A 17,909-nucleotide genomic window follows, 5' to 3' on the forward strand; every position below is an offset into this window, starting at 1 on the left:
GGCACAGGGAACTTGGGGACATAAGGACATAGAGCGGCTGGAAACAGGGGGCTTCAGCCTGGAAACAGCCTGGAAGCAGGCTGGCAGAGGGAGGAGGAAGCCCGGGTCAGAGACTGGCTGCAGGGGAAAGGGGATGGTGAAGTGAATGCTTCCCGAGGGACAGCAGAGGTTCACAAATTCTGATTTTGAAATGATTTCAGGCTTGCTGCACAGAATTTCTGTGTACCCTTTGTCCAGAGTCGTCCAACATTATCTGGTAACTTCTTTTTCCATTCGTCTGGCTTTCCCTTTCTCTTTCTGCGCACACACACACATACACACACACTCTTCCATACCATTGGAGAGCTAGTTACAGACATAATTAATTCCTCCTTTACCCTATAAGGCATGTAGTGTATATTTCTTAAAAACAAGTAACCACAGAGAAAAGATCCAAATCAGGAAATCAGCATTGCTATAACACAATTGTGTAATCTCCCAACCTTACTCACTCATCAATGGTCGTAGTGATGACTTTTATAGCCAAAGAGAAAGTGTTTTGTTTTCTGTTTTTCCTACAACTGGACCCAGTCCAAGGTCAGGATTGTGTTTCTTTAGCCTCCTCCTATGTGGGACGGTCCCTCTGTGACTCTGTTCTTCACACCCTTGGCATTTTCGAGGCACGCAGGCCAGTTGCTTTGCGTTTGGGTTTCTCTGCTGTTTCCGCCTGCTTAGATTCAGGTCGGGCATTTCGGGCAGTTTATTAGTTTGCGTGGGCTGCCGTAACGCATTCCCAGAGACCGGGTGGCTTAAACGGATACTTATTTTCTCATAGCTCTGGAAGCTGGAAGTCGAAGTCTCTTTGTGTGTCCAAACTTCCTCTTGTAAGGCCACCTGTCAGACTGAATGGGGCCCACCTGTCAGACTGAATGGGGCCCACCCTACGGGCCTCATTTCAATGTGATCACATGATAAATATCCTATCTCCAAATAGAGTCATATTCCAAAGTCCTAGGGGTTAGGGCTCCAACATATGGGTAAGGGGAGGTGGCGGGGGTCGGCGCGGTCCAGTCCTGAACAGCCAGGGCCACCCCAGAAGTGATGTGGAGTTCTGCTCTGTGCATTCCACCAGGAGGCTCATAAAACGGTCCGTCCTATTACTGCTGATGTCAGTTCGGTCCCAAGGGCAGGATAGGGTCTGCAAGTTTCTCCTCCATAAAGGTTCAATGTTTCTCTTTGTAAATAGAAAGTATCTGCGGGGGAGATACTTTGAGGCTATGTAATCAGCCTGTTCCTCAGGAGCTCTATCACTCCTTCGGTGTTTATTTGCTTCCTCCTCTAACCCAGAGCTTTCCCTGGGGCGGGGAGGGAGAGGATGGGGGTGCTTTAGGTGGCAGGGACCGTGGTAGCCAGAGGAGTTGACAGACCTGGGATTCCATTCTGTGCTCACTGCTCAGGAGTGAAGGGACTTCCCCCGTCTATATAAAATAGGGATGGGAACAATCCTGCAGGGGGTGGAAGTAAGTAATACACAGAAAGGTGTTTCCTAACTAACCATAAACCTTACCCATGAGGACAGTGTGTCTTCCAAGGGCCTTGGATGGGCAGAGAAAGAGCAAAGGGGTTTTCTCAGGGCCAAGGGCAAAAGGACCTTTGAGAAAAGCCATCCCAAACTGTCCTGGAGAGAGGGAGGCCCGAGCCCTTGGTTATGATTCAGAGCTTGTTAGCCTGGGAAGGAACCCAGCTCCCCCACTCACCCACCAGAGACCTTGGGAAAATCGCTTACCTAGCTGGCGACTCAATTTCCTCACCTGTGTAATGGGGCTAATAACAACACCTAACTGGTAGGGTGTGTGGGGATTTAGTCAAATAAGCCACATAAAGCACTGAGAACTGTCTGCAGGTCGTAATCATTAGAACAGGACAATGATCAACTTACTTTTTAAAAAATTTATTTGCCCTGGCTGGTGTGGCTCAGCGGTTTGAGCACCAGCCTGCAAACCTCAAGGTCACTGGTTTGGTTCCTGGTCAGGGCACGTGCCTGGGTGGGGGCCAGGTCCCCCGTTGGGGGCGTGAGAGAGTCAACCAATCGAAGTTTCTCTTGCACATCGATGTTTCTCTTCCTCTCTGTCTCCCTCCCTTCCCCTCTCTCTAAAAATAAATAAATAAAATCTTTAAAATATTTATTATTATTAATTTTTTATAGGAATCAATCATTGCCCCATCCGGTGTGTCTCAGTGGGTTGGGTGTCATTCCACAAACCAAAGTGGGTGGAGTGGTGGTCCCCCCAAAGCTATGTCCACATCTTAACCCCTGGAAACAGTGAATGTTACCTTATGTGGAAAAAGGGGCTTTGCAGATGTAATTAGAGATCTCGAGAGGGACCACCCTGGGTTATCTGGTGGGCCCTAAATCCAATGACAAATGACAAATGTCCTTAGGAGAGATGTGGAGGGAGAGGAAGGCGGCATGCGAAAGGGAGGCGGAGACTGGAGGGATGCGGAGACTGGAGGGATGCAGCGCCCAGGACTGAACGGAAGGATCCTGCCCTGGAGACCTCAGAGGGAGGCGGCCCTGCTGGGACCAAGATTTCAGACTCCTCGCTTCCAGAACTGTGAGGGAATACATTTCTGACCCCGTAATCCTCAGAGAAGAAACCCCTCTGCCCTGCTGAGGCAGCTGGGCAGTGTGGGTGCCTGTTTGGGAGGGACCCCGAGAGCTCCATGGCCAGGAAGGCAGGGAAGGGCAGGGGTCCGGCTGCCCCTCCTATCCCTGCAGCCCTGGCCAGAGGCAAGCCACTCCCCTGGCTGGGCCCCACTTCACCATCTGTGAATGGAGCAGCAATGTCGGCCTCATGGGCTGTTCCAAGAGGTGCCCTTATTCACGAAGCACCCAGCACACAGTAGGTGCTCATAAAAATCCGTTTCCCCTCTGGAGGAGCAATGGGCATAGGCATAGGACAGGGGCAATATAGCTTTTATTTAAAGTGCGTTCCAAGCCCTAGGATAAGATGACAATGACTGAGCTGTGTAAATTTGCATTTAATTGGGCCCTCAGTCTTTGCTCCCTTTTGCTGATGAAGCTTCTGGGGGTCAAGGAGCATTCCTGCAATGTCCCAGCGCCTTAGAGATACTCAGTCAACATGTTGCGAACTCAGCAACATTATATTAGGGCCAAGGGGATCCCCATGGGGCCTCCAGAGGCACAGGTCCCTAAGGCATTTTCTAGAGAAAAAGGCAGTGAGATGTTTATTCTTGTAGGGGAACCTCAGCTGCACTCCCGCCATGGGAACTGGCAGGACAGGCCTCCTCCCCGGGTTTCAGGGACCCAGAGCCATGCTGGAGACCCTGAGAGGCCAGGAGCAGTGGGGGCCCTGGGCGGGGCTTGCTGGTTGGAAGCAGAGGACAGGAGCCTCCAGCAACCAGGAGACACGGGCTCAGGCTGAGTTGGAGAAGGAGAACATCCGGGCAGAGAACCTCTGTGGAGGCCTCTGCTGTGTCAGGCTGCTGCCGCAGGCAGGACGTCAAGACTTCCAGGTGGACCCTCTCAGAGCTCAGAGTCCAGAGGAAGGGCACCGGGGGGGCCTTTGGCAAAGGCCTAAAATTCTCAACTTGAGCGTGGGTCTGGGGTGCTTGGGTGGAGCCTGGAGCAGGTCCTGGTGGAGAGCAGGGGCTTATAGAGCAGGGGCCTCCCCTCGCCGTTGGGAGGATTGGGGTAGATGAGGAGCTAAGGGCTCTGCTCAGAGGCTGCTGCAGTGAGGACATGAGAGCCAGCCACCACTGTTTTGGCGTTGCTGTTGTCTGCCACGATGCTGATGTGGGGGCCTCAGTGGGCCTGGGGGAGGAAAGGGAAGGGACATGTGCCTTGTTCTAGCTGCCAGGGCAGCTGGGGCCTACCTGGGGGGTCATAGACTAACTGGAGAGAGAGGGGCCCAGGGAAGCTGGTGTCCCCACCTGGCTTCTCTGAGCACTGGGATGAGTGGCTGGGAGGGAGAAGAAAAGTGGGTCTTCAGCCCCAGCCCTACCCAGTCCTGTCCGGTGACCCCCAGGATCTAGAAAAAGACATAGCTACCCTCAGGGCACAGGCCCTAGTCCCTGGAGTACAGCCTTCTCCAGAGCTTGGCACTTGATGTCCACGAGAAAGACCCAAAGTCCGGTCCATCTCTGCATCCACCTCGCCTGCAGCAGCTGGGGAGAGAAATCCGAACCTAACAGGCCTCCACGGGCTCTCTGCTGCCTTTGGGATCTGTCCAGACTCCCACAGCCTCTCGGATCCAGTGCACCACCCACCAGTCCCTGCACAGTTCCCCTCACCCCAGCTTTCTGAGATCGGCAGTGTCTCTGGGCTCCCCAGAGGATGCTCATGGCGTCAGGTGTGTTTAACAAACAGTCGAGGGAATGGGCCAGTGTCTCCCCCAATTCTAGTCCTTTCCCCCCGCTGTCTCCCTCTGCCCCTGCCTTAGGAAGTGGGTGTTCCTGTTCCTTTCCGGCCTCTCTAGAAGTCAGTCGGGCAGTTCTCTCTGTGGAGCACGCCTGCTCCTCTCCCCACCCCCTGGTTTCCCCAGGCCTCCCCCTCCTCTGGGGCATGCGAGCCTCTTCTCCCTCTTTTGTCTCTCAAGGCGAGCGTTCTCCCGTAGGCTCCACGGGCCCTTCTTTTGCTGTAACTTGTTTCCTGAGCTCATTTCTTCTATGGCTTACTTCTTCTACCTCTGTGACTTTCTAAATAAACTATCTCTAATTTAAAAGAAGAAGAAGAAGCAGTGGAAGGAGGAGGAGGAGAAGGGGAGTCAACCACTAGGAAGTGCAATGCATGGCAGGGAGCAGGCGAGGCCTTCCCGGGAACCCTCCAGCCCCTTTGCCAGGAGACCCTGGAGTCACCAACATGCAGCAGAGGAGCAGTATGACAGGACACTGTGGGAGGCCCAGGGGCCCCCTGCATGGCCAGAAAGCCCCTCAGGGACCCGGCCCTGACCATGCCACCATCTTCATTTCTGCTACCCCTGATCATACCCTGTCATCGGTCAGTGTTCATCCCCACCCCCCACAGCCTGTACCTACCAGGCCGTTTCTGTGCCCTTGTTCGTGCCCTGTGCTCCCTACTCCAGGATACCATTCCTTCCCTTGGCCTCTTGGTGGACTCCTACTCACCCTCCAAAACCCTCACCAGAGGTTGCCTCCTCTGGGAAGCCTTCACTGGTCCTCCTTAACAGAGTCTATCTACCCCCCACTCCACCCTCCCACTGCCTCACTGGGGATGCTGCCACCTTTGCCCTTTGTGGTCACTTTTTTACACACGCGCTCCCCACCCTCGTGACATGCGACTTGGGGACCAAGACTGTTCCTCTACTTTATCTCTTCATCACCAAACCAAGCAGAGGGTCCGACACGTGGGAGGGGTTCCAATGTATGTTTGCTGAACAGAATGAGTCTCCAGTGCTGGAGACTCGACCCACAGAGGCCCCCACCCCTCTGGGTCCATTGTTACCAGTGGCCTGGTGCCATTCTCTCTGCCTGTTTCACTGTTCTTATTTCTTTTTAAGATTTTATTTATTTACTTTACAGAGAGAAGGGAGGTAGGAAGAGGAACATCAGCGTGTAAGAGAAACGTGATCATTTGCCTCTCATGTGCCCCCACCTGGGGGCCTGGCCCGCAACCCAGGCAGGTGCGGAATTGAACCTGACTGGGAATGGAACCAGCGACCTTTCAGTCCGTGGACCAGAGCTCAGTCCACTGAGGCCACACCAGCCAGGGCAACTTTCTGTTATTGTTAACTGATATGCTAGTTAATCCTCACAGAACAGCAATGGCATATTAGCATCCTGGGGCTGCCATGCAGAGTACTCTGTTCCTTCCTCCTGCACTTCCCCTACATGCCAGCCTCTCTTAAAAGCACGGCCCTCTGCACACTTGGGCTCACACTTCTGGGCACACACCTTTCTCCCCACGTGTACTTTCACTGGCTGCTGTAAAGGGAGAGGGATGAGCAGGGGCTGCCAGCGGTCGTGTCCCTTCCCCATCTCCAGTAGCATGGAGATTAATGCTACTTGAACACCAGTGTGACAGCTCACTCTCCGGCTGTCCCCGCCTCCCCCCACCCCACCCCTAAATACACACGTACAAACAGTCTGGGCCTGAGAGCTATTTCCTCCCTCAGCCTCATTCTGCTGCCGCCTCCTACCCAGTGCCTCTTGTCTAGCTGCTGCCAGAAGCTGACCGCCTCCGGGGCTGGAGTCCTGTGCCTGCTCCCTCTGTGCCCAGGTAAGGAGGAAGTGGCCCAGGGACTGGGCAGCCCAAGTGCCCTCTCTGGACGCACGAGAGAAGGTACAGTTTTACCAGGGAAGAGGGCTGTTAACAGCTAGGATGGCAGAGGGCTGAGTGCTGAGTGTACCAAAGACTGGGGGGGACTTGCAGCTCAGAAGCAGCCGCATTTTCTTTGGCATTAACTAGGATTATGCGACAGTCTCAAGGTAACTGATCCAAGCTCACCTGGCCAGAAAGTTGAGGAGCCGGGATTCAGACCCAAGTCTCTGACTCCAAAAGCTTGCATTCTCTGCCCACAGCCCCCTCCCAAATCAGAACCCTTGCTGCTGGGCTCCCTCAGAGTCCTGGCAGGCTCAGGGCTGACTCTGCAGCTGGAGAACCAATCAGGATGGGCCCCCGAGGGCAGCAGGACTGTGCGCTCTGAGTATCCCCATGGGACCTGGACAAGCAGCTGCTGGGCTTGCAGAGAGGGGATGTACTTGTCTGTCTGCTGGCCGTGGAGTCCCAGCTCTACCACTGCTGCTAAGAAGTTGGGCTAGTTGCTTCTCCAAAACTCAGTTTCCTCTTCTGAAAAATGGGGTCTCATAGGGTCATCGTCAGTGCAATTGCTCCACAGACTCCAAAGTGTAAGGAAGTATGAGCATTCTCAGGGAGCATGGCCCCACTGCTCCCCACCCACCTGCCTGCGGATCCCCGGCTCTAAGGGGCTCATCCGCCAGGAAGATTCTAGACTGATATCCCAGGACCTCACCTTACAAAAGAACATAGTCCCTGGAGATTGTTTAGTCCTGGCCAAAAGTGCTTGGCCTGGAAAGACAAATACTGAAGACCACCCTCCATCCCCTTTCCTTCCCATCTTCCTCCACCATCTCTTACTTAGAGCAGAGGGAGAGGGAAGAAAATGGCTAAGTGCTAAACTGTTACTCATCTACACATCTACACGTCTGTATTGTTCAGGTGGCCTTGGGCAAGTTATTTAAACACTTGAGTCTCAGTTTTCTCATCTGCAAAGTGGGATGGAGAGAAGTACTGGCATTTTCCCTGCAGAGCCACGAGTGAGAGAGAGCACCCCTGTAAGAAACCTACCACAGTCCTGGGGTACCGGGCACAGGAGGGGGCCTGGGACAATCTGAGTTCCCCGCCCCTGCCGCATGCCTCCTACCTCCTCAGCCCTCACCAATCTCAACCAGCTTCGCACACCAGAGGGTCCTGGGCTTTTGAAGAGGCTGTGGGCATGCACATCTGGGGCGTCTGCCCATCTGCCAGAGGCTGGCTTCTGCCACAATTCCCTGAGTAGTTGCTCAATTAGTATCTGTTGAATGGGTGCACGGGTGAATGAATAAACGAATGGACAGGCTGGGTTTCCTGGGGCAGGCAGAGCCGCTGTGGCTTCCATTCAGCCAGGGGAGAGGTCTTCCACTGGGTCTCTGGTAGTTCCTCCAGCTCAGCTCTCCCTGCTCTTATCTTAGTTCCTCTTCAATTATCAGAGGAGGGGCTAGCTCCACTGTGTGCTGTCAACACACCCAATCAGCCACAGCTGTGGGAGCAAAGGGCCCCAAAGAGAATCTGCAGAGAGTCAATGTCTGTGGGGGGGGAGGGGGCGGTGCTGTGGGCTGGGAAGGACAGCATCCATTAAAGGCACAGGCTCCTTCTGTCTGCCAGGCCAGCTGAACCTGCCTGCCCTTGAGGTGAGGCCTCAGTCCTGCTTCAGCTCCCCAGGGACTGGGCAAAGGAGTCAGTCCTTCCTGGCCTGACTGCGTTCCTATTTCTCCATGTGATCTTAGGCCATCTGCTTAATAATAGTGACAAGGACATTGATGTAGTGTCACTGTGTGCCAGGTTCTGTTCTAAATACGTACACCCATTCGTTCACTTAATTCTCCCAGCACCCTCTGAGGCAGGTCACATTATGACTGAGGCCCATGAGCAGAGAGGGCCGCAGACTCCGGAAGGTTCAATGGCTTACTCGAGGTGGCACCGTTAGCAGGTGGGGGAGCTGAGAGGTACTCTCCCCCACCTGGTCGCCTTTGCTCGCCTCCACGGATCCCCGGAGGCCTCACCAATAACACTCGTGAGTCAGACTCCTGTCTCCCCGCCAGGGGCCCCGCTGCCCTGCCCACCTCAGCGCCTCCTTCTCTCTGTCCCAGCGCCCGCCATGCCGGCCAACGTCACCACGAAGCTCCTCTGCCCCATCCTAGAGGAGATGACCCGCCTCCAGCAGCACAGCAACTCCAGCATCCGCTACATCGACCACGCGGCGGTGGTGCTGCACGGGCTGGCCTCCGTGCTGGGCCTGGTGGAGAACGGGCTCATCCTCTTCCTGGTGGGCTGCCGCATGCGCCAGACGGTGATCACCACCTGGGTGCTGCACCTGGCGCTGTCCGATCTGCTGGCCACCGCCACGCTGCCCTTCTTCACCTACTTCCTGGCCGTGGGCCACTCGTGGGAGCTGGGCACCACCTTCTGCAAGCTGCACTCCTCCATCTTCTTCCTGAACATGTTCGCCAGCGGCTTCCTGCTCAGCGCCATCAGTCTGGACCGCTGCCTGCAGGTGGTGCGGCCCGTGTGGGCGCAGAACCACCGCACGGTGGGAGCGGCCCACAAGGTCTGCCTGGCGCTCTGGGCCCTGGCCGTGCTCAACACCGTGCCCTACTTCGTGTTCCGGGACACCATCCCGCGGATCGACGGGCGCATCATGTGCTACTACAACCTGCTGCTCCTCAACCCTGGGCCGGACCCCAGCGCCACCTGCAACTCGCGTCAGGTGGCCCTGGCCGTCAGCAAGTTCTTGCTGGCTTTCTTGGTGCCGCTGGCCATCATCGCCTCCAGCCACGCCGCTGTGAGTGCCCGGCTGCGCCAACGCGGTCGCCGGCGGTCAGGCCGCTTCGTGCGCCTGGTGGCGGCGGTGGTGGCGGCCTTCGCGCTCTGCTGGGGGCCCTACCACGTCTTCAGCCTGCTGGAGGCGCGTGCGCACAGCGACAAGGCGCTGCGGCCGCTCGCGTGGCGCGGGCTGCCCTTCGTCACCAGCCTGGCCTTCATCAACAGCGTGATCAACCCGCTGCTCTACGTGCTCACCTGCCCCGACATGCTGCGCAAGCTGCGGCGCTCGCTGCGCAGCGTGCTGGAGAGCGTGCTGGTGGACGACAGCGACCTCACCCAGGGCAGCAGTCGCAGGCGCCGGGCCTCCTCCACCGCCGTCCCCAGCCTGCGCAGGCCCCAGGGCCTGCTGGACTGGCTGCGTGGTGGCAGCGCAGGCCCATTGGCGAAGGCCCGGGCCGGGTCCCAGGAGGAGGAGGGCCCCCTGAGCCGGGCGCTGAGCACCACCTCTGGTTAGAGGCACGGTAGCCGGCCTTGCCATTCTCACCGGAAGACAAAGGCAAAGGCAAGGCAGCAATCCAGCGAGAAAGCATCCTGAAGGCACCACCGATAAAATGTAGACAGCCCAGTTCCAGCCTGAGAGTTTAGTCTGCATTTTATAGCGTCCCGTGTGACTCAGTGAAGCCTTTTCCCGAATGGAGTTAAAGCAGTCTTTGCAAACTTCACTGCGCACAGGCCACCTAAGGACCCAGCGGGCGGGCGAGGTGCTGAGATGCTGCGTTTCTAACAGGCTCCCAGGAGGTGGTGTCTGCGCTGCTGCGCCAGGGCCCACGTCGCGGGAGACTTCTCCAACCAGGGCTGTAGACGGGCTGCCCCCCCCTCCCCCCAGGCACACAGGATGCTTCTCCCTGGAGCTCAGCCTCACCAGATGACTGGAGCACGGAGGGGTATTTTTACATTACACCAGTAATGCCTCTTTGGAGTAGGGAAGTGAGAAGGGTTTGGGGAATGCCGTCCCAGTCCAGCCTCTTCCCGCTAGCCATCTACGCAGGGTTTACTGGGCTGGATGTTTCAGGCCACGTCCTCGCGGGGTAGGTTCTATTAGCCCCAGTTCTCACAGAGGTGCGCATGGAGATGCAGGGAGGTTACCTAACCTGCCCCCTGTACAGGGTCGGCATGCTGATCAGGAAGCATTACTTGTTCACTGACTGATTAGTCAGTGAGAAAATACCCTGACCCAGGGAGTACGAAAGTAATGGTGTGGGAGCCTCCGTCCCTTCCCTCTGGCCCAGCATTGTTCAGTGTTTACAAGGCGGAAAGAGCAAGGGCGTGCTGTGGTCGAGGGTTTGGGAAACCAGGGCTAACCACAGTGCAGTGGGCGACTGTACTGATGGTCTTCTCAGTCTTGGGTGTTTTAATGTGCACAGCGGCTGCCGAGATCACAGCACGCGACACTCCCTAGCTAACGTGACACCTCAGGGTGCCCGTGTTCTGTGGCTTGCTCTGGGCAACACGGGCCATCCCAAGATCTTTGCAGCACCCACCTCCCCACTTGGGGCTCCCCATAGGGGCTAGGTGGCTACCACTCCCACTTGTAGCTGTGAGGGGCTATTGGTATGCCTGCCACGGCCGTCCAAAGCACCACATCCATCTCCTCTGCCTGCCGTGGATGTGAGGTCCGACTGCTGTTCTCGGCTCTGCATCCCAGGGCCTGGCACAGAGCTGGTGCCGGAAAATGTTTGGTAGATGAAACATGAGCGGAAGAGCCAGGATGAGAGACTCTTGGGACCGTGGTCCAGTGCTCCTTGAGCCACGCTCAGGCCTGGCAGGTTAGCTTACGGTTCACTCCCCGCTGGGCAGGGCCGGCCCACAAGGGCCCAGCCCGCTGGACAGCAGCATCCAGCCGGCAGAACAAACATTCCGTCACAGCACCCTGCCCCAGTTCCCCCCACCCCTCCCCTGCTTTACTCACAGCACTTCTGCCGCCAGACACGCAATAAATTTTATTCGTTTACTGTTTTCTCCGTAAGAATGAAAGTTCAAGGGCAGCGACTTCTGCCTGCATTCCCTGGAACCTAATCTGCGCCTGTACACCGCAGGTGTTCAATAAATACTTTGGTTGTAGACTGGATGGGTGTGAGTCAATTCGTTCTCCAGGGCTCCTTCAGAGGCTGGTACAGGGAAGAGGGGGCTCGGAGGGAACACTGCTCCCGGCAACCTCGCTCTTTCACCTTTTGGTGCTGCACAGTGGGTGGAGCTGGGTTTGGGGAGGGGGGGTCAGTGGGGTGCAGTGGTACCCAAAGCAGCTTTTGGGAAGGTATGGGGGAGCTGGATTCCTGACAGCCTCCTGGCCTGGGGTAGACCCAGGACCTTGGGACAGAACTCACGCATTCAGGAGAGTCACTCTTCAGTCACTAGCTCCCTGAGAAACCAGAATTTACTCTCCTTGGTTTGAAGGCACTTGGAGAAGGAGGGAAGCATAGAGGAGGGCACTGAACCTCTTCCCCCGCCCCAGCCCCTCATCTCCGCCAGACCCCAGGCTTCCTCTGGGCCTCTGTCTCACAAAGACCTGCCTGAGAGCCCTCAGAGGCTCTGAGCCCCGTCTGGAGTGGGGCTCCTGTGTTGGAGCCAGAGTTGGGATGCTGGGTCCAGCGGAGGTGTGTGACCGATGGCTTGAGAGGTGCCATGGCTGACACGGTGGCTGGCTACAGGAGGCCTCTGGGCTGTCCTGAGCTCAGACCTTGGCCACTGGCCGCTGGGGTGGCTGCTTCTGCAGCAGGGCCAGGGTGTCCCGCTTCTCGATGGAGCGCAGCTGCTTCTTCTTCGCCCGCTTGAGCTTGACGGGGTTTCGGATCTGGGGACGTGTGAGGGGAGGGTGTTAATGTGGCTGGAGTCTCCGCCCTGTTCCCCAGGGAAAGGGAGGCCGGGGCCCTCAGCAGGAGAGCGGGGACAAGAGGCAGGGGTAGAGGCAGGAATGCAACACCCAGACCCCCAGGCAGGCCATACTCACCACTTGGACTATCTCTGCCTTGCGCTCGTTCTCCAGGCGGCGTTTCAGGTTCTCGGCCCGTCGCTGTTTCTTCTCCTGCGATGCACAGGGGAAGGGGATCTGGGTCTGGGAGCTGAGGCAGCTCTGGTCTCCCAGGCGCCCCAGGAGTGAGAGTTGGCAGAGTTCCCAGGGTGGAGGGGAAGGGCCCTCTACTCCCGAGCCCTGGTGGTATGTGGGTAGAGGGGCGGGAGGGAACAATCTCTGTCCCATGCGACCAGAGCCCTCCATGGTAGGAAGGTACTGACTCCACCTGAGAAGGTGGGCGTCTGGGCCGCAGTTGAGGACAGGGGTTTCGACGTGGCTGGGGGACTTAGACATGGTGGCGTGACACTTGGGAACTCAGGCACATGTACATAGTGGCCCTGGAACCACTCCCTCCTTAGCTGCCAGGGAGAAGGGGTGGGCTCTTCCTTCATTCCCACCTTCTCAGCCCCTGAAGTTCCTGTGCCCAGGTGGGGGGGCTGGGAAGGGTGGAGGCTGCAGAGCAGAGGCTCTGGTTCGAATCCTGACTCTGCTACTTCTTAAATGGGTGACCTTGGCCAAGTTATTTAATCTCTCTGTGCTTCAACTGACCCCATCTTTAAAGTGAGAATGACCACATAAGCTTGTTTTGAGATGAACGAACACATGTAGTGGGCTTGTCACCTGGCCCACTACGATCACTGAGGTGAACCTAGAGGGAGACAGCCCTGGGAACGGGACGCTGTGTGATTTGTTAGCTTTGCTGGCTGCTGTCCCCAGTGGGGCCAGGGTGGAATGTGGGTGTCGAGGCTGCTGCGTGAGCTGGGGTGTCTCTTGGCTTTGGTAACTTAGGGGAGCAGGGGTGGCCTGGGCCCCTGGGGAGAACGAGAAGTAAGACTCGGGCCGGCAGTCAGAAGGCTGGGGCTGGGGGCTGGGCAGGCGGACCTGGACAGTGAGAAAGAAGGGCTGTCTTGCCCAAGGGGGAGCTGGGGCCACACAGGAAGTAAGATAAGGCCTTAGCACCGGGCAGCAGCCAGACCTTCTAGAGGACCTTGGCCACAGGCCGAGGCAGGGCGACTCAAAGCAGGGGAGAGATGACTGAGTGACTGGCCCACACCCTCCCCTCAATGGCCAGGCTGCGACCACAGGCTGAGGTAAGGTATTTGCTTCCTGCTGTGCCCCTGGGATCACCAGGTGAGTGACGTCCTGCTGGGAACCCTGGTCTTGGGGGAGCAGGCGCTGGCCAATGCCAATGCCTCACATTCTCTGTGCGGCCTGCTGGGGCTTCCTGGGGACTGAAGAGGTTGGGTGTGAGCCTCTCATGGGGCCTTTCTGGCCCTGGGATGAGTATCAGGGAGAAAACAAGGAAAGTGTGGCAGCCACCTCTTGGAGAATGAGGGTGACAATACTGGGATAAGGCTTTCTGACCTGTGAGCATTGCCCACCTGAGCAGGGACCCCCGACCCCACCTCACTGAAAGTTCCTATCACTAGTGGGCCACTTGGGGGCTTCTTACCGGGCCTCCTCCCCATCCTTGAGCTGCACGTACAGCCCCAGGCAAAACTGGACAGTCCACTACACTGTGGTCCCAGATTGTGCTTCTGCTTCCTGCCAGGCTCCTGCCTCGCTGTGCCCGCAGGCTCCAGAAACGCCCAGCCTCCCCCCCCGGCACCTGTGCCAGTTTCCCCCTCCCCAGGCCTGTTACAGCAGAGCTCAGCCCTTGGGCTCCAGCCTCAGCCTGGCCGGCCAGCCCCTCACCTGCCGGCGCCTCTCCTTCTCCTCCTCCAGGTGCCGGGCAAAGTCCTTGGCCAGCTTCCTCTCTTGCCGTTCCTTCATCTTCCGCTGCCAGGATGTGCGCAGGGGCTTGTCCTGAACCATCTGGGAGAACCTAGATGGGGGAGAGCGGGCACTCCTGCAGCCCATTGGAGGCACCCATGTCTTCCCCCCTCAGTTCCGGGCTCTTCCCCCAAACCCAGTCAGAATTACCTCCCCGCCTGCCTGCATGCCGGGCAGGTGGCCCTCCAGGTCTGCCCAGACTCAGGGTAAGAAACAGCTCTGATCACGCTGGCTGCCATTTCTTAAGCCCTGGTTATGTGCCTCTGAGAAGGGGACTCCTGTTCTCTCTGTTTTACAGAGGAGCAAACAGGCTCAGAGAGTTAAATAATTGCCCAAGGCCACCCTGTTCCCAAATCCCTGCTTGTGACCAGAGTCCGGGCCACTCGGCCACTGCCATTAAGCCCTGCTGCTCTCCCCCAGCGCAGTCGGCCAGCACAGGAACGCCTCTGCAATTGGGGCGGCAGGCACGGGCGCAGTCCTCTGCAATGATTCAGCAGCTCTCTCCCCGGTAGGGGAATGTGAAAATGGAGCGGGCATGGGAGGTCACCAGGGGAAGTCTTAATTTTCTGAAGCGCGCTGGTGACACAGTCATAGGAGGAAGGAGATGGCCTCTGTGAGAAGGCGCACTGCGAGACGTCAGGGGGCAATGACGCACCTAGGGCGTGCTGTGAAGCAGCCCAGGAAGAAGGAAGAAAGAGTAAATAACGCCAAGGAGCACGACAAAGCCAGCCCGGCACCACGCCGAGGACTACCGAGGCTGGTGACGAGCGCGGGGTTCATTAAGCCGTGCTCTGCCCTCTGTACTTCCTCTGAAGCCTGTGTGGGTGTCCCACGGGCCTTCCTCCTGCGCAGACCCTCTCACCGTGGCCTTTTTGCCTCCCCAGCCAATTTCCTAACTTCCGGGAGAGCTTCTGCACCTCCATGACCATCATGTGGTGCCCTGAACTGCCCCAGCCTCGGAACGCTGTCCGAGGGGAAGGGTCAGTCCAGCTCTTCTGGGCCACCTCCTCCCTTCTTGCTCCTCAGGAGCCTGGCACACACAGCCTGTACCTTGATGCCACACCTGCCCATCTTCAGGCTGATCCCACCCCACTCCCCTCACTGTGCCTGCCTCTGACCCCAGCATGCCCCTCACTGCCCCTTCTTCCCCTCCCCAAGGGCCCACAGCTGCAGGCCGGGCCCCCTAAGCAGAGAAGAATGGGGCTGCCATGTGGACGGCCTCCCCCCCCACAAATGGGGTCTGAGCAGTCAGGAAGGGCCAGGCCGTGGGGACCCGGACACACAGGCCACAGGCCGCAAGGCCACACCCTTCCGGAGCAGCACTGCCAGGCAGAACTCCCTGTGATGGTAGAGATGCTCTGTATTTGTGTTGCCCCACAGGGGCTCCAGCAGCCACACTGGCTGTTGGGCACTTGATTGTGCTTGGTGAGACTGAGGACCTACGATGTTAACTTTACTTAATTTTAATCCATTTAAATTTAAAGAGCCACACGTGGCAGGGGCCCAGGTATTGGGGGGTGCAGTTCCAGAGCATCAGTTCTACCTGGAGGTAGAAGGAAGACAGGCCTGGGCTCCAAGGCCTGAACCCACCACTTACTGCTGTGTGACGCTGGGCAAGGCAGCCTCTCTGAGCCTCAGTACCTCCACATGTTAAATGGAGGAGAGAATCATTCCCATCCCAAAGTGTGGTGGGAGGGTTAATCGAAACACAGCCAGAGAAGTACTCTGCACATAGTAGGTGCTCAATAAACACCACCCTTCAGCGAAGGGAGACGGCACATCCAAGGAGCACCGTGCAGAAGGTGGCATTTGGCATGAGCACAAAGGGTGTGACTGCAGCCAGGCCTTCCCGGCTGTGACTGCCTCCCTCCATCGCCCCCTTTCCTGGGCCATCTCCTGGAGCGGGGGCTCACTCTGCTGCTTCCTCAACGATCCTAGACATCAACTCAATGACCTATTGGCCCTCATCCACAAGTCCTGCCTCCAGCTTCTGAAGGTGCTTTAAATCCTGCTGCTGCAACAGCCCCCTTACTGGTTTCTGTTTTGTCCCCAGACCTCCTACGGTCTGTTCACACCTGGTTTCTCTGCAGGGCCTCGGTTTCCTCATATGTTACATGAAGACAATCCTCATACGTAAAACGGACAAACCTGCTGCTTCACTGGGCTGATGTGCGGATTAAACGCCATGACGCATGCTGGTCCCTCTGTCTGAAAGGCCGGTCCCTGGCTGATGCTTCCTAAAGTTAGCACTGTCCTATATACCCAGATACTATATACCCAGTGTCTTTGCCCACTGCTATCTGTTCAGGTTGTTAATCACAAAGGCAAATAACCTGAACAGATAATAGTGGGCAAAGACAGGCCTCACTGCATCTTATCAAGTAATGGCTGGTTTACTTGTTTCTGCCTCCCTCCCGAGACGGGGGGGGGACAAAGGTAAATGCCTGTTGAGTGAAAACACAAACGAGGTGCCATAGGAGAGTGCCAGAGACACCCTGAGGAGGAAGGCAGCACAACAATAACCATGCCGTCACCCTCCCTGGGGTGCCAGGGCATTTTACACATTCTGATGATGATGACCAGTTTGCGTGAGTTCTCGCCAACCCAGCGGCTGTCTCCAGGCTGCACCGACGCCCCAGTACCACAGAGAACCCCACCCTGCCCAGCTGCGCCTCCCCCCCTCAACTTCACCTCTTCTTGGAGCGGTCCTTCCACACCCGCCCCGACTTGGGCTTTCCCTTTGGGATTACAGGAATCTCCACCTCCTCCTTCAACTTCTTGGGCGCTGGGGACTGGGCTGAAGATCCTTTTCGCTTCTTTGGCCACTGGCCGTCTCTCCCCGGCTCCCCGGCTGGAGGTGGCTTGCTCGGCTGGCGTTGACCCCGCGTGGAATCAGCTGGCTGAGATGTCAGGTCCTGTAGAGGCGGCGAGGGCTCGGGGTCCGGCGCTTGCTGACCGGGTTTAGGCTCTGGCGATCCTGGGCCCGGCTGCAGCTGATGTCGGAGGGACCCCACGGCCAGCTCCTCCCTGCTGTGGGCCAATTCCGCGTCCGGTTCCTCTTGGCTCTGGAAGAACTTTGGTGACTCCCCACTGGGCTTTGGCTGACGTCGGGGGGATTCGAGATTCGACTCTGGTTGTCTTCGGGGAGACCTCAGGCCTGCATCTTGCTGACCCTGGGGGGATCTTGGGCCCGGATCTCTAAGGAGAGACCCCGGGCCTACCCCCGGCCCTAGACTGGGTGATCCTGGGCACGTTTCCGGCTGACTTTGGGGGGACTCGAGGCCGGGTTGCCTCTCACGCCGAGGAGACGCGGGCTCCGTCGTTTCTTCTGGATTCGATTCGAATTCCACAAGAGCCGGTCTCGCCTGCAAAACCGAGGTGGGGCTCTCGGGAGACTCACGCTTTAGGTCTCCCAGCCGCCGGCTGCGCCTCAGCGGAGTATCCATAGCCCAGCCGGAACGTATCCCAAACCCAAGCCCACGTGCAGTCTCTGGGACTACCGGCGCCGTCCTATGACGTCAGCGGACGCCACGTTCGTGCCGGGCGCAAGCGGCTGTTGCTAGGACAGCCAAGTTAGTTTTAGGCGGGGAGGCGGGGTTGGCCGCCCGACGGGGGCCTTACTAGGCGCATGCGCAAAGCCTGGCGGCGTGTTTACCTGTGTTTGAGTTCTAGCTGGAGATCTGCATTCGCGAACACGGTCTGGGGTGGGGGGCGGAGAGTGTGCGGGCAGAGAAGGGAAGGGAGACGCACTTCCTGGAGAGAAGGGAATTGGAAAAAAGATCTAGGAATTCCGTAGGCAAGGCTGGGTGGAAGCTGCGCTAACTCACGCCTGTGCAACTGGGTAGGGGTGTCATCCTCGGGCCTCAGTTTTTTCATGTGTAATGTTGGTGATTTTGCACTCGTTCAGTGTATCTAAATGACCCTCACTCCTGACTGCCAGAGTGACCGTTACCTGGCAGGTTCCGGGGGTGGGAAGTCTCTTGTCTTGAGTTATATGTTAAATGT

The 17,909-nt window shown here is 57.5% G+C and overlaps 2 protein-coding genes across 2 annotated transcripts; one reads left to right on the top strand and one right to left on the bottom strand.

The window, feature by feature from the left end:
- Window positions 1-6,117: 6,117 nt before the first annotated feature.
- On the top strand, window positions 6,118-11,187 carry PTGDR2 (prostaglandin D2 receptor 2). The gene is made up of 2 exons (XM_053925414.1): window positions 6,118-6,238; window positions 8,389-11,187. The coding sequence occupies exon 2, from the start codon at window positions 8,397-8,399 to the stop codon at window positions 9,573-9,575; it is 1,179 nt and encodes a 392-aa protein (XP_053781389.1). The 5' UTR covers window positions 6,118-6,238; window positions 8,389-8,396; the 3' UTR covers window positions 9,576-11,187.
- CCDC86 (coiled-coil domain containing 86) lies at window positions 11,047-17,427 on the bottom strand. Its single transcript, XM_024574407.3, has 4 exons — window positions 16,596-17,427; window positions 13,827-13,956; window positions 12,069-12,143; window positions 11,047-11,912 (listed from the first exon to the last, which is right to left on the bottom strand). The coding sequence occupies exons 1-4, from the start codon at window positions 17,348-17,350 to the stop codon at window positions 11,793-11,795; spliced, it is 1,080 nt and encodes a 359-aa protein (XP_024430175.2). The 5' UTR covers window positions 17,351-17,427; the 3' UTR covers window positions 11,047-11,792.
- Between the last annotated feature and the right edge of the window lie 482 nt (window positions 17,428-17,909).

Source organism: Desmodus rotundus, chromosome 5, assembly GCF_022682495.2.
Source record: "Desmodus rotundus isolate HL8 chromosome 5, HLdesRot8A.1, whole genome shotgun sequence".
In the NCBI taxonomy this organism is placed as follows: Eukaryota; Metazoa; Chordata; class Mammalia; order Chiroptera; family Phyllostomidae; genus Desmodus; species Desmodus rotundus.

What these genes read in the sequence shown, in the direction of transcription:
- CCDC86 (XM_024574407.3), bottom strand. Translation starts at nt 17,350, where the DNA reads ATGGATACTCCGCTGAGGCGCAGCCGGCGGCTGGGAGACCTAAAGCGT. An exon ending in AAGGACCGCTCCAAGAAGAG is followed by an intron (nt 13,957 to 16,595) that starts GTGAAGTTGAGG and finishes TCCCCCATCTAG; the next exon opens with GTTCTCCCAGATGGTTCAGG. An exon ending in AGAAGGAGAGGCGCCGGCAG is followed by an intron (nt 12,144 to 13,826) that starts GTGAGGGGCTGG and finishes TGTGCATCGCAG; the next exon opens with GAGAAGAAACAGCGACGGGC.
- PTGDR2 (XM_053925414.1), top strand. Translation starts at nt 8,397, where the DNA reads ATGCCGGCCAACGTCACCACGAAGCTCCTCTGCCCCATCCTAGAGGAG.